Source organism: Hoplias malabaricus, unplaced genomic scaffold (genome assembly GCF_029633855.1).
Source record: "Hoplias malabaricus isolate fHopMal1 unplaced genomic scaffold, fHopMal1.hap1 H_3, whole genome shotgun sequence".
NCBI classification, from domain to species: domain Eukaryota; kingdom Metazoa; phylum Chordata; class Actinopteri; order Characiformes; family Erythrinidae; genus Hoplias; species Hoplias malabaricus.
In genome coordinates this window covers 297,577-311,783 of record NW_027101326.1, presented here as the reverse complement: position 1 = coordinate 311,783, position 14,207 = coordinate 297,577, and the positions used below count along the sequence as shown (strand labels likewise).

At 39.0% G+C, this 14,207-nt stretch overlaps 1 protein-coding gene across 2 annotated transcripts; it reads left to right on the top strand.

Moving 5' to 3' along the window:
* Window positions 1–13,713, top strand: LOC136686052 (CD9 antigen-like). 2 transcript variants are annotated; one of them, XM_066659533.1, is made up of 9 exons: window positions 1–127; window positions 3,560–3,644; window positions 4,575–4,671; window positions 5,631–5,728; window positions 6,885–6,959; window positions 7,161–7,262; window positions 8,187–8,291; window positions 9,981–10,058; window positions 12,284–13,713. In XM_066659533.1, exons 2-9 carry the CDS (start codon window positions 3,579–3,581, stop codon window positions 12,458–12,460), a joined length of 798 nt encoding a protein of 265 aa, XP_066515630.1. In that variant the 5' UTR covers window positions 1–127; window positions 3,560–3,578; the 3' UTR covers window positions 12,461–13,713. The 2 variants fall into 2 exon arrangements, with proteins under 2 accessions (XP_066515630.1, XP_066515631.1); XM_066659534.1 differs by having other exon boundaries at window positions 13,142–13,712.
* The last annotated feature ends 494 nt before the right edge of the window (window positions 13,714–14,207 follow it).

Here is a 14,207-nt window from a genome sequence, read left to right as displayed (position 1 = left end):
CGGGGCGTGTAGAGTGTAGCGGCGTGTAGATGTAGTGCGTCGTCAAACGCAGGCGATAACCGCGACGGGAGCTGATTGAAAAAAGAAAAACCACAGGAGGGTTAAGGACACAGAGGCTAACAGTCAGGTAAGTCCACTGCAGAATTGAACATGGATTTATAAAGCTGCCTATGCTACTTACCTCAGTATTAGTTGAGTGAAAACATTAGGATTAAGGTGAGATTGTTTATTCTTAAAGGATGTATTTTTTAACACGTAAGAAGCAGAGTTTAACGCTGAAGGCCAGTTTGATTCAGAAAAATACCGTTCTTTTTAAAAACAGCAAGCTTTAATTTTAGTACCCTGCTTTAGTTTTTTTTTTTTTAAAGATTTTTTTAATATGTTTTTTTTAGTCCTGTTGTTGTCTCCCTGAAAATGTTCATCTTTCTCTACACCTTCCTCCTTTTAACGGAAAGCTTGACATAATGCAGCAAAACGACCAGAGAAAAAACAACTTTTATTTTCACCTATAAAAGCCAAATTTCTCTATAATCACTTTAATAAACACAATTACCAATTCCTGAATTATTTATTTATGAGCATTTGTGCTTTGAAAAAAGTTCTAAGACAGTCTCAAAGGAGCAAATTCAGTCAAACAGTGTTTGTTACATCATAAACCTAAGGCGGCAGTTCCGTCAAATTTCAGGGCGGGGCTTTTGAGATGCATTCAATTACTGGAGGAGCAGGGGTAGTGGATCATTTCTTATTCATAGGTCCACGTGTGGTTAATGAAGACACAGGTGTAACATTTAAGTTGATTTTAAGGATTGCTGAATCCATGAAGGGCGGCACGGTGGATCAGCAGGTAGTGTTGCAGTCACACAGCTCCAGGGGCCTGGAGGTCGTGGGTTCTAGTCCCACTCCGGGTGACTGTCTGTGAGGAGTGTGGTGTGTTCTCCCTGTGTCTGCGTGGGTTTCCTCCGGGTGCTCCAGTTTCCTCCCACAGTCCAAAAACACGTTGGTAGGTGGATTGGTGACTCAAAAGGATGTGTGTGTGTTGCCCTGTGAAGGACTGGCGCCCCCTCCAGGGTGTATTCCCGCCTTGCGCCCAATGATTTGAGGTAAGCTCTGGACCCACCGCGACCCTGAACTGGATTATGATTGAATCCATGTATTTCAGTGGTAGAGATGGTGATGCAGAAGCACATCCTGAGATAACTGTTTAATAAATTCAAATGTAGGACTGAACTATTTATGAAAATCATTAAGACATCAAAGAATGACTTGGAAACATTAATTGAAACACTAACATTAAGCATAGGCACATTCATAATGACATCATCAGAGAGCCTCACCAACCTGGAATTCAGAATCCAAGATGGCTGCATCCATATTAACAGTTTATTAGTGCTATTCTACACAAAGTTCTGTCCAACTACTGTATATTGACATGATTAAATGCATAAAATTTGGCATATTATCAACTGGAATCAGTAACAGTGCTCACTAGGAACAGTGCTTTCCGATGTTTAACTGGAACCAGGTCAGCAGACAGGGTGTGATGTCAATACTCTAGCATCCAACTGAATTAAATAGAATGCAACATAAAAAGTTTTACCTGTGAGCGCAGTTGAAACTGCCCAACATTGCTTTTGCAAAATGGCAGAACCCCAGAAAAGTGCATTATTTTGTGAATAGGACAAAGTTGTGGGGTTTGGTTATGAACACAGAGAAGTGCTGTGTCAGAAACCGTGCTCTATTTACTACATAGTGCACTCTTTTGGGGTTCGGCCATTTTGGTGTCTAAAAAAACACTGTGCACAATATTCACTCAAACTATCCCACGGTACACCGCAGTAAGTAGTGTACAACCAATATACCCTAGAGAATAGAGGCTACCCATAATACACTGCAGTGTTGAGAAGCATATAACTGTAGAACAGGAGGCAACAGTTTCAGGACCTCAGTTCCAGGACCCTAGGAGAATAATAAGCAGGGAGCCATCTGAGGAAGGAGCGAACATGGCAACAAAAACTAATGGAGCACTTGATAAAAAAACATGAAAAAATACAGATCCTAACAGTCCCCCCCTGAGACATGTGTAATTTTAGTATGTTTCCCCTCTGACTCAATAAACTTAGTTTCAAATTCATTCATTCATTCATTGTCTGTATTCCTTATCCAGTTCAGGGTCGCGGTGGGTCCAGAGCCTACCTGGAATCATTGGGCGCAAGGCGGGAATACACCCTGGAGGGGGCGCCAGTCCTTCACAGGCCAACACAGACACACACACATTTACTCACACCTACGGACACTTTTAGGCCAATCCACCTACCAACGTGTGTTTTTGGACTGTGGGAGGAAACCGGCGCAACCGGAGGAAACCCACACAGACACAGGGAGAACACACCACACTCCTCACAGACAGTCACCCAGAGGAAACCCACGCAGACACAGGGAGAATACACCACACTCCTCACGGACAGTCACCCGGAGGAAACCCACGCGGACACAGGGAGAACACACCACACTCCTCACGGACAGTCACCCGGAGGAAACCCACGCGGACACGGAGAACACACCACACTCCTCACAGACAGTCACCCGGAGGAAACCCACGCAGACACAGGGAGAACACACCACACTCCTCAAAGACAGTCACCTGGAGGAAACCCACACAGACACAGAGAGAACACACCACACTCCTCACCACACTCCGCACAGACAGTCACCCGGAGCGGGAATCGAACCTACCTGCTGCGGGACTGCGGCACTACCTGCTGCGCCACTGTGCCGCCCTTAGTTTCAATTTTTAACCCAAAAATCTCATGTAGTTAAACTTTTACCTGAGATTTGAATTAAGATTATCGGATTCTCCTGGGGGTGTGTACTGTTTTTTAATATTTATTGCCACAAACTTGCATTAATCCTGTGGGTGTACTTGCTAATTTGTGTCTGTATCTGCTGCTTTTCTGTTAAATACATAATGTCTGAGCACTGTGGTTGTGCTAATTTGATAAACAGAAAACATGCCCATTATATACTTAACTGTTTACTTAGAAGTCTCACAAATTGCAGTTCTAAATAGTTGGGATACTATACAATTCTAGTAAAAACAGAAAGAGCTGATTAATACATTCCATTTAATTCCAAAAACACTTTCTTTGATGTTTTGCATTATGACATTTAATGCCCGCATCATATTCAAATAAAAGTGGAATTGGAAACAACCTGTTCCCTCACCTTTCATTTGATCAACTTTTAATACAGACACCTGTAGATCCAGTTTGGTAGAGGATTTAAATATATTTGCAGCTGTTTGTTTACACGTCACAGCTGATTTACACCATACAGCTTTCCCTTTTAATTTTGAATTTTGCATTCGTTCCCAAAAAAGAATTGGTTTGAACATTCGTGCTAAATATATACTTCACCAACACTACATCGTTTAACTGCTCAGCTACACGACCTGTAAAATTACAGTTATTTTGGAGGAGATCGGGCAGCAGCTATACTACATAATGTACTGCTTTGATGATAAGACTAAATTGAATTAAGCCTGAATTTTCCTCTCTCTTAGGTGTGCACCGGTATTAATCATGGCTTTGGATGGATGTGGACAGTTGTGCAAAGTCTTGCTCGTCATTTTCAACGTGCTGTTCATGGTAAGGAGCCTGTCAGTATTTTCTTGTCTAGTCTCAGGACAGAACTACAGTATTCTCGTTAATAAATTGAGAAACTCTTGTAATGACCAAATTACAATCACTAAAACCATAAGGAGGAAGTGTACTTCCATTCACGTTTATAAAATCCTTCATTCACAGCATAATATAGGACTTTAATGTCTTTCTTTGCTGGAGCTTTAACATTGTCCTTCACAGGGACCAAAGGCCCTAGTGCTGGGCGATACGAGCGCAAATCAGTATCGCAATTAATTGTATTTTTGACCACAATTACAAGTAATGAATGATTTTTATGTTTTTGCATTTTTGACTCTGATAGTTCAGTGCTGTAAATATGCTCCTGGGGTATTTTTCTAATGTTGTTTGGAGCTTGTTCTTCTCTTGTTTTCTGAGCATTGTTTAGATTTGGTGTGTGATTTAGTCCCTGAAACTGTTTTTCTCAGCGTTTACATTTGACTTTTTGTTTTTGTTCAATGATGTTTTAATAAGAGTCAAATCACAACACGTCCAAACCACAGATGCTCTGTTTTTGTTTGGTACGAGCTGCTTGAGTCACTCGGTTGGCCTCAGCGCTTAGGTTGTTTCCATGTGGCAGATAAGGGCCGAATCACATGACTACAGCTTGGTAGTGTGGTTTTAAAAGGACAGTACATGAACACAATGGACCCCAGGGCATTATCCCTCCTTCAGTAACTTTACTGTTGGTCCTTGTCTGTGTATTTAGATGAATACTCTGAAGAGTCTTTGATAAAAGGTATTCAGTCAAATATATATTTTTAAATGGCAGTATTAGAAAGTCTCAGGAACTGTGAATATGCAGCTGGCGTAGCTGAACTGTAAAGTTGATATTGCATGAATTCAATGTATGTTCAATGTTCAGCAAATAAAACTATGTCTCTCTGTCTCACCCAGCTGGTTGGTCTTGCAATGCTCTGTGGGGGTTTGTATCTGAGGTTCAGTGCTGAAGGACCCCTCAACCTGGATTTAAAAACTGACCACTTCGTTGTTTGTAAGTATAGTCTTAATGTGAGTTGCGGTAAATTATAATTCACATCAACAATGGGTTTCTAGGTGCTTTTAGAGCCGGTTTATTTGTATAAAGAGTTCTATATACCTCCTTATCTTACAATCCTTAATAGATTGTTATTATTAGAGCTTTAACGCTAAATAGGAAGCATTTCTTTGTTTATCTGACGTAATGTGCACATCTAAAATTCTATTACAGGAGGAGGAATTATAGTTGGGGATGTTTAAATATATACACATTTTTCTAAATGAAAATAAAACAGTATGAAGGCTATTTCTATAGGATAAAAGTGTCGTATCAGAATATGCTTCCAACATAATATAAGGGGGAAACATGTATAGCCTGTATCCCTGTATGAGGGTAAAAATAAGGTAAATTAATTTACAGTAGGCTTAGATTGTATAGTACACACAGGGAAAACAGATTTATCATGAAAAACACATGGCAACATTAAAAACTGGGTCTGAGCATTCACAGAACTGCTAAAGGTAGCACATATAGACAGAGCTACAGCAATATGTTCATTTCGAAGCCACTCCCTTCTGTTATTTACACCACGATTTATTATCCACTTCAAATCCATCATAAATATTACTGACATTCTGTAGTAACAGGAGGTTACCCTACCTCCTCATGCAAAGCTAATCCCATTCAAACAGGGCTTTAGATTCTGTACATTTTTAACTTTAAACTTTAAAAAGGAAGTACTTTCATGTACATTATATTCCCAAATGTATTTAAACAGTTCTTTTATGAATAAGTTAGGCTTATTCTCCCTGAGCACAAGTTTTATGTTTGACATATTACTCCTATCTAAATAACAGGCTGATTTTCTGTGTTGGTGACTCAGCTGGAATTTCTTTCGTTTCTTCTGAAAGCAAAACAGCTTGGTTTCGATTCAGCGCCTGCTTATTGCTCAATTTGTTTTTCCTCCTTCTCAGCTGTGTCGGTGATGATGGCACTTGGAGTTTTGCTTCTGATTATTGCAATTGCTGGAGATTATGGCTCTTGTGGTGAAAATAAATCTGCACTTGGTGTGGTGAGGATCTGCACGTACACATATATGCACAGACATAGCAAAACTACACACAGCTAATGGAGAAAAATTTCCATCTCACAAGCATGACCTCACTTTCCAGTTGGAGGGAGAAGAAAGTATATGCAAGTCTTAATCAGAGCATCAACGCAATACAACGCATTGAAGCTTACAGGAGGCCAATTAGGTCAGCACAGTGGTGCCCTACGTAGTGTTGCTGCTACACAGCTCCAGGGTTTTGGGTCCAATCCCTATCTCCTCCAAGAGTCCAAAAGCATATGTTGGAAGGTTGACTGGCTGGGTGAAATTGCACACTGCTTTGTGAATGGGTGAATGTGTAATGTCTTGTGATGAACTGGTGCACTGTCCAGTTCCAGCCCTGTGACCAGTGATTCAGGGTAGGCCCTGGACCCTGATCAGGATGAAGTATTTGCATAAAATGAATGACAATTACATGACTTATAATTTTTGTGTTGTCAGAAGCTGTATATAGCACATATTTGATTTAACAATGATTCAGTTCCACTTTAAATTTGATAAAAAATGAGTTTTTAATAATATCAATCCCTAGAAATTGTCTTTATATAAATGGCCAATCAATCAAGCGGGGGTGTGTCTGTAATGTTGGCATGATACAGTGAACAAAAGTATATTTAGCATAACTTTCTGATATCCATCCATCATCTGTAAGCACTTATCCAATTCAGGGTCACGGTGGCTCCAGAGCCTACCTGGAATCATTGGGTGCAAGGTGGGACCACACCCTGGAGGGGGCGCCAGTCCTTCACAGGACAACACACACTCACATTCACTCACACCTATGGACACTTTTGAGTCGCCAATCAACCTACCAACGTGTGTTTTTGGACTATGGGAGGAAACCAGAGCACCCGGAGGAAACCCACGCAGACACAGGGAGAACACACCACACTCCTCACAGACAGTCACCCGGAGTGGGAATCTAACCCACAACCTCCAGGTCCCTGGAGCTTTGTGACTGCGACACTAACCTGCTGCGTCACCGTGCCGCCCACTTTCTAATATCTTGAAGCATTTTTGTTAATAATGAGAACTGAACACATATTGCTGCATTTATGATTAAGGAGCCTGTAAGTGGATGGTAGATAAAATTAAAGATGATCCATTTTCTTCTTTCTAGTACATCGGCCTACTGAGCTTTCTAGCTACTCTGGCCATCATTGCTGGTGTTCTGGCTTCAGCAAACCTGCCAAAGGTACTTTATGCACACACATACATGAATATTAATGTTGGAGGTTTGAATTTACTGCAACAATGTGTGTAAATAATCAGTTCTATTTGCTTTTTCTTACATTACAATTATTCTTAAAAAATGTTGTTCACTCGTGTTATGTATTTTTTGTTGCATTTTATTGGATGTTGATCTTTTAACTCTTTTAATGATTTTGTTTTCTAGTTTTCCGAACACGTAGGGGAGTTTTACGCCACCGTCTACGCCCAGTACCTGATTAAGAAAGACACGATACGGGGCATCATTCTCAAACTGTTCCACAACACTGTATGACCCTCACAAACACATTTTGTTCCATATCACTGTTCAAGTTTCACTCACATATTTGTTTAGATATCACTTTATGAGGCTCAGAAACATGTAAATTCAAGCATTGCTGGGACTGTATTTAAACTACCCTACTTGGCCATATGTTTGTGGACAACTGCTCATCCAGCTGATGTTGGACGATTTGTCCCAGTTTTTTAATGCTTTTCCACCGCATGGTTCCCGCTCGGCTCTGCTCGCCTTCCCCTAAAATGTAACCCGTGACGTTGCAAATCGCTGTCTCCAATGTAAACTGCAAGCTTTGGAAACCACCAAAACATCAGTGTAATGTTCAGCAATGTTTTCTCATTGTATATTCACGTTTTAGTTTTTTGAAGAAACAAGGATACTTTATACCTCTTCAAAAGCCCACACCATAATTTTACGAGGTGTCGTTGTGAGTCAGATAAAAACAAAGTCTACAGTAGATTGGACATTTTACAGCTAGTTTGTGCTGGATGTCTGCTTTTTGTTGTGATTAACAAGTCAATCAGTGCTCTCCAAAATTTACATGTCACGTTTAGTCCCTACTCAGCTCACTTTATTATTATACCTCAAAGAGAAACTTGATTTACAAACAGTCACTAACAATCCCATCCATACATATATTAAAATATTTGGAAAAACATAATAAATATCTGCTCACTTGGAACCATGGGTGAGCAGATAATGAAAAACGGCCAGTTCCAGGTACCAAAATAAATGGTACACTGTTTGACCCCAGGACCTTTATCAGTGCATCTCAGTTCACCATTGATGGCTAGCTGTTTCACAAAAAATATAACATTAAATTTGGGATTTCATGTATTTACTGATGCCACTCATTTTTAATGAATATAATGTTTTTTAATAGTTATGAGGCTCATTGTGTGTATCTGTGTTCAGTTTGACTGCTGTGGATTAGGAGGCACGGTGCAAACGATCATGCAAGAGACTGACACCTGCCCTCAGGAGTACTCACTGCTGGGAATTTCCATATCCACCTCTACTGTGAGTCACATGCACGATCATTAAACTTGCTTCTGTTATCTTGCTAGCTTGGATCAATAATACAGGGTGGGCCATTTATATGGATACACCTTAATAAAATGGGAATGGTTGGTGATATTAACTTCCTGTTCGTGGCACATTAGTATATGGGAGGGGGGGAACTTTTCAAGATGGGTGGTGACCATGGCGGCCATTTTGAAGTCGGCCATTTTGGACCAAACTTTTGTTTTTTCAATGGGAAGAGGGTCATGTGACATCAAACTTATTGGGAATTTCACAAGAAAAACAATGGTGTGTTTTAACGTAACTTTATTCCTTCATGAGTTATTTACAAGTTTCTGACCACTTATAAAATGTGTTTAAAGTGCTGCCCATTGTGTTGGATTGTCAATGCAACCCTCTTCTCCCACTCTTCACACACTGATAGTAACACCGCAGGAGAAATGCTAGCACAGGATTCCAGTCTCCGTAGTTTCAGGTGCTGCACATCTGGTATTTTCACAGCAGAGACAATTGCCTTCAGATAAAAGTCTAAGGGGGTCCGATCGGGAGACCTTGGGGGCCATTCAACTGGCCCACGACGACCAATCCACTTTCCAGGAAACTGTTCATCTAGGAATGCTCGGACCTGACACCCATAATGTGGTGGTGCACCGTCTTGCTGGAAAAACTCAGAGAATGTGCCAGCTTCTGTGCATAAAGAGGGAAACACATCATCATGTAGCAATTTTACATATTCAGTGGCCTTGAGGTTTCCACTGATGAAGAATGGCCCCACTATCTTTGTACCCCATATATCACACCATACCATCAAGACGTGCAGCACCTGAAACTACGGATACTGGAAACCTGTGCTAGCATTTCTCCTGCGGTGTTGCTCACATGACCCTCTTCCCATTGAAAAAAAAAGTTGGATCCAAAATGGCCGACTTCAAAATGGCCGCCATGGTCACCACCCATCTTGACAAGTTTCCCCCCTCCCATATACTAATGTGCCACAAACAGGAAGTTAATATCACCAACCATTCCCATTTTATTAAGGTGTATCCATATAAATGGCCCACCCTTTACATTGTAGACTCTTTTAATTATTATATATTCAAATAGTAGGACCTGCAAAACGTTTTAATTTACGATACATTAATCTGTTTTTAAAAAATCTAATGCTGTTTTAATATAATGATGATATAATGATTCAGTACTTATTTAACAGAGGTTTAGTTTTAAAACTATTATGAGGCACATTTGATGCCAATTTTATATGTTTAATATTAACACATACCACAAAACCCATCAGTTTATTCATTTGAATAAAATCAGTAATGCAAGAGACACAGATTTCACCAAGCTTCAAATATGTTTTTTTTTTCCTGGGAACACTGCTCTGGAATATCAGTGAAGTAAAACCTGACAAAAGTAAAGCTCAGTTAATCCAGTCATGCATGGTTCCTAAATAAAATAATCATATTCTCCATGTGACTGTTTGTTGCTTCTTTTGGTTCACTGTCAGTTTGATCCTGCACTCAAATGCAGTAAATATAATTGTATAATTGTCTGTTAACCGTAAACGTGCTTAAACATGTTACCTCCAATTATTTCAGGAACAGGTCTCTTCCTTACTTTAATATATTTGATGCCAAACGTCTCTTTTCTGCTGCTCACTAAAAGCCTGTGTGTCTGTGTATACAGAGCTGTGTGACTGCAATTCTGGCTGACCTGCAGAGATCGTCAGTGCTGGCAGCATTCTTGGGCATCGCTGGTTCCATGGTGAGTCACTTACACACAGTAGTACATTTTGGTGGTAAACCACCATTGTATAATTTCTTTGCAGAGCTGGACTATGATCAAAAATAGTTGTCTTATAGGTCACTTCGTTTACGCAGGAATAAACGAGCCAGTTTATTAACTAATGTAGCTACAGATTCGGCTATATGCAACGTGAATTTATGTTTTACAAAATAAATATAGTAAACAAAAATAAGTCCGCTTTAGTAGTTTTGGTATTGGTCTCACAGTCAAATGCTGTTGAGGTAAATTGGTCAAAACTTACCTACATATATATATATTGGAGGAAATAATGTATACAGTAATCCCTCGCTACTTCGCGGTTCATCTTTCGCGGATTCGCTACTTTTTCAAGGGCGCTTATGGCCGCTATATCGCAGACATTGAGGGAAAATCTAGGAAAACCGTGAAAGGTGACTAGCCAAAATATTTCATTAAATCCATTAAAATTTCATAAAATTCTTCTATATTTTTGCCATTATTAGCCCATTGTTAGTGTTAAATGTGTGAGTGCACAAATCTTTATTTCGTTTTCAAATCCTTTTAGTTAATTTATTATTCTATGTTATTAATCTGAATAATGTACTAGACCCTGGGCATCCTCTTGGCAGCAGACAACATCCACTCACTTCACCAGATTAATGCTTTCATCTGCACCCTTTTGTCTCTCTCTCTCGATAATGAACACCCAAAATTTTTCACGAAATCCTATAAAATATTAATAACAAACACTTTCCTAGCCTAAATCACAGCTTAGGAATGACTCTATTAAAGAAACTGGTAGGATATCACATGTAGTTCCAACTGAAAAACATTATAGAACGACTGTTTAATGCAAAGGGTGGGTTGTTAACTGTAACAGGGAGGGGTTTAAAAGTCCAAATACTCGTTAAATACATAAAAATATATCTTTCCTCTACTTTGTGGAAATTCGTTTTTCGCAGGTGGTCTTAGAACGCATTCTATATATATATATATATATGATATAATCAACTTTATATACCCTTTGACTGGTCACTGTTGCGATGGAACAGGCAAATTGGGTGATTGATAGTTAAAAAACAAACAAAAAAAAAAAAACAACAACAATATTTTCAGATTGCCATATGTTGGCACTTACAGAATACGCCATCCAACCCACCACAAGTTGTGAATTAACTGTGGTATAACTTTATTCATTTAATTGGTCAGTTCGTTTAGTGAACAGCGGCAAACATTAGAATGTGGAGTTTTGTGTTTGTCCCATTGTTGTACTTTGGTTTTAACCGACTTTATGCCACACCCTTAACAAATTTCCTTTGGGTAAGGGAGAGACTTCCATTTAATACATAAATGAAAAACACATTGTGAACAAGGCATTATTCCCACATGGATTACATTGTGTTAAAATGTGTCACAACTCCCTCAAAGTTAACGACTCCATAAGAACACAGCATGTCTAAATGAGCAATGAAGCAGAAAGCCGCCTCCTTTGTTGCACAGAATGATTAGAAGAAGGAGAATTCAGAAACAGAATCACATAGCAGAATTACACTGAAATTCTCAGTACCATGTGTTTTCAGGTTTATAACGTTGCCTTTCAAATAGTTAGTCTTTTATTACAAAATAAAAAACATAATGAATGACCGAATTGAAGTACTACACGCAATAATACGTTTTTAAAAAATACAGTGGTCATTGTATCTGAGGTTGGAGCTCACATTCTTTAAAAAAAACTACTAAAGCATCAGCTGAATTAGCTGTTGAATTAGCTTCTATTAGCAAAGAAGATTTGGCAAATTTTTCATGGGCGCAACCCACATACTCAGCTCTACTTCTCATCATTAAAACAGAGACTAACAGGCTTTCCAACGGTGTAAGAGTTATTGCGAATAAGCATTGTTACAATAAAAAAATAATCTACCAAACACAAATGTTCTTAGCTTTTATGCTAAGTATAGCTAGCATGCGCTATATGCTAAACAACAGACAAGATCCCCCCCCCCCCATTTCATTAAAAAATAAACACATATCTTCTGTGTTAAGCCTTCTTTTTTTTGAAGACATTATAGCCATTAACAGGAATTAACTGATTCATTTTGAAAGACTTAAGATTTTACTTTGTCCAGCGTCCCTTGTGTAAAATGGTTCCAGTCTGACAAGTCCACCTCTGCAAGACAGTTACTAAAATGCATGTGTTTGTGTTTTTCTCTCTCTCTCTCTCTTAGATTGTGGCTATAGTACTTGCCTACGTCCTCGGCCACCAAACCTCTCGCCCTGTTTCTTCCCCTCCCCCCTATGTCCTTCTCAGCTCCTCCATCCCTCTCACTACCTCCACACAACACTCTTCTTTCATCCCTGACTCTTCTCCTCCACTCCCCACTGACAAAATTGAAGATGTCTAGATGTCTATTAAAAGGTTTCTTGAAGTCCCCAACCTAAAAACCACCGTCACACCCACTCCCTTCACCATCCCCTGTCCTCTCTGGCTGCTGTTGTGCTGCTGATATCATCTCTGTGACACTGGAATTGTTAAAGTCTGCAGTGCTGTAGTTGATTACACTTTTTTCCTCAACTGGATTCTCTGATATTAATGTAGTTTTCAGATCAGAAAAAGCAGATAGGAAAATTGTAATCATTTTTAATTTAACCATAAATTATTAAAACTATAAAGAACTATTTAATTGTTAAACACAATCAGCTGAACCGTATTTTATACTGCCCACAAACTATTTAAACATCTTTAATTTTATGCAAAAACTAACCTTTGATTTAAAACAAAAGCTAATTATAAGTTTCTTGTATTTTATTTCAGTGTCTACTGCAAGCAACAGTTATAATCAAACGTTAATGAAGCAGTGTAGGTATAACCCCAAAGTGAATAATGCATATACACAGCTGTTAGCCTTTTAGTAACATAGCATTCAAATACTCATAGACGAGCCGGTAGAACATCACTACTTCAAGGTGGTGTTCAACAAAAACCTTTTGCAAACTGCATTAAACACTGCAACTTTAACAATAAACTGAACTTAACTTAGACTTCTAACAAACACTTTACCTCTCTCTCTCTCTCTGTGTGTTAGCTGGTGGCGTTGGTCTGCAGTGTTGTGATGTACTCCAGTGTAAAGAAGAGCACGTATTACTCACAACCACTGACCTACTACTGACCAGCTGCAGAAAACCTCCATTCTTCTGTTTCTCTCTTCTCCTCTTTTTCTTTTTTCCCCTTCTCCTCTCCAGCACATTTTTTCCCATAATCAGTCAAGCTGGGAATACACCAAGCAGCATGATCCCAACGTGCCAATAACTGGAGCCGAGTAGGACATCATCTTGTGTACACACACACAAACATACACACACATAAGTGCACTTGCTTGCTTCTGCTACTCTATAAAAGGGATATTAATGCATAAAGTTTATTATCTGAAATATATTCCATTATTAGGACGAGCTGTTTTTTTGTATGAATATTTTTACATTCCTATTTGTTATTACTGTTAGCAGGGCTGTTATTCAAGCTGATTGAATGAAAATACATTTCAAATAACGTACATTCACTAAAGCAATTGGTTGTGTATGTTACATTTAAAAAAAAAACGTTTAAAATGAGACTCAAACCATGTAAACATTTCATCTGAGCCATTGTGTATTTGTGTAGAGCTCTTTGTTACAAAAATAAATGTTTCTAAAGGTGTGTCCTGTGTCTTCTGTGTAGATAAAATCATGGATTTTAAAGAGTGGCCATTTACAGAAATGTAATTAATAATCCTGCTGTCTTTAAAGGCTAAGCACCACTTAATGGACCTCCATGAATATTCCACATTATTGTAGTATGTTGTATTGTTAGTCCATTTTCTGGATATTTTGGGATCTTTGGGCCATTTGTTCACAGATGTCCCACTGTACATTGAATGATTGCAGCCAAAAACAACACACCTTTTCCTCATTTTGCATTAAATTAAGTGCAGCTTCTAGAGTGTTGTCCACCATCTACGTCACAGGCAAGACGCCTATTAGGTCCTTCAATCAGTAAGAAATAACATGTTTTCTGACTATCAATAAACACAAGTTAGGAACTCAAACTCCACTGTATTTATTTGTTTGACTCTTTCATGGAGCTGCTGCTTAGCCTTTAACTCCATATATGAT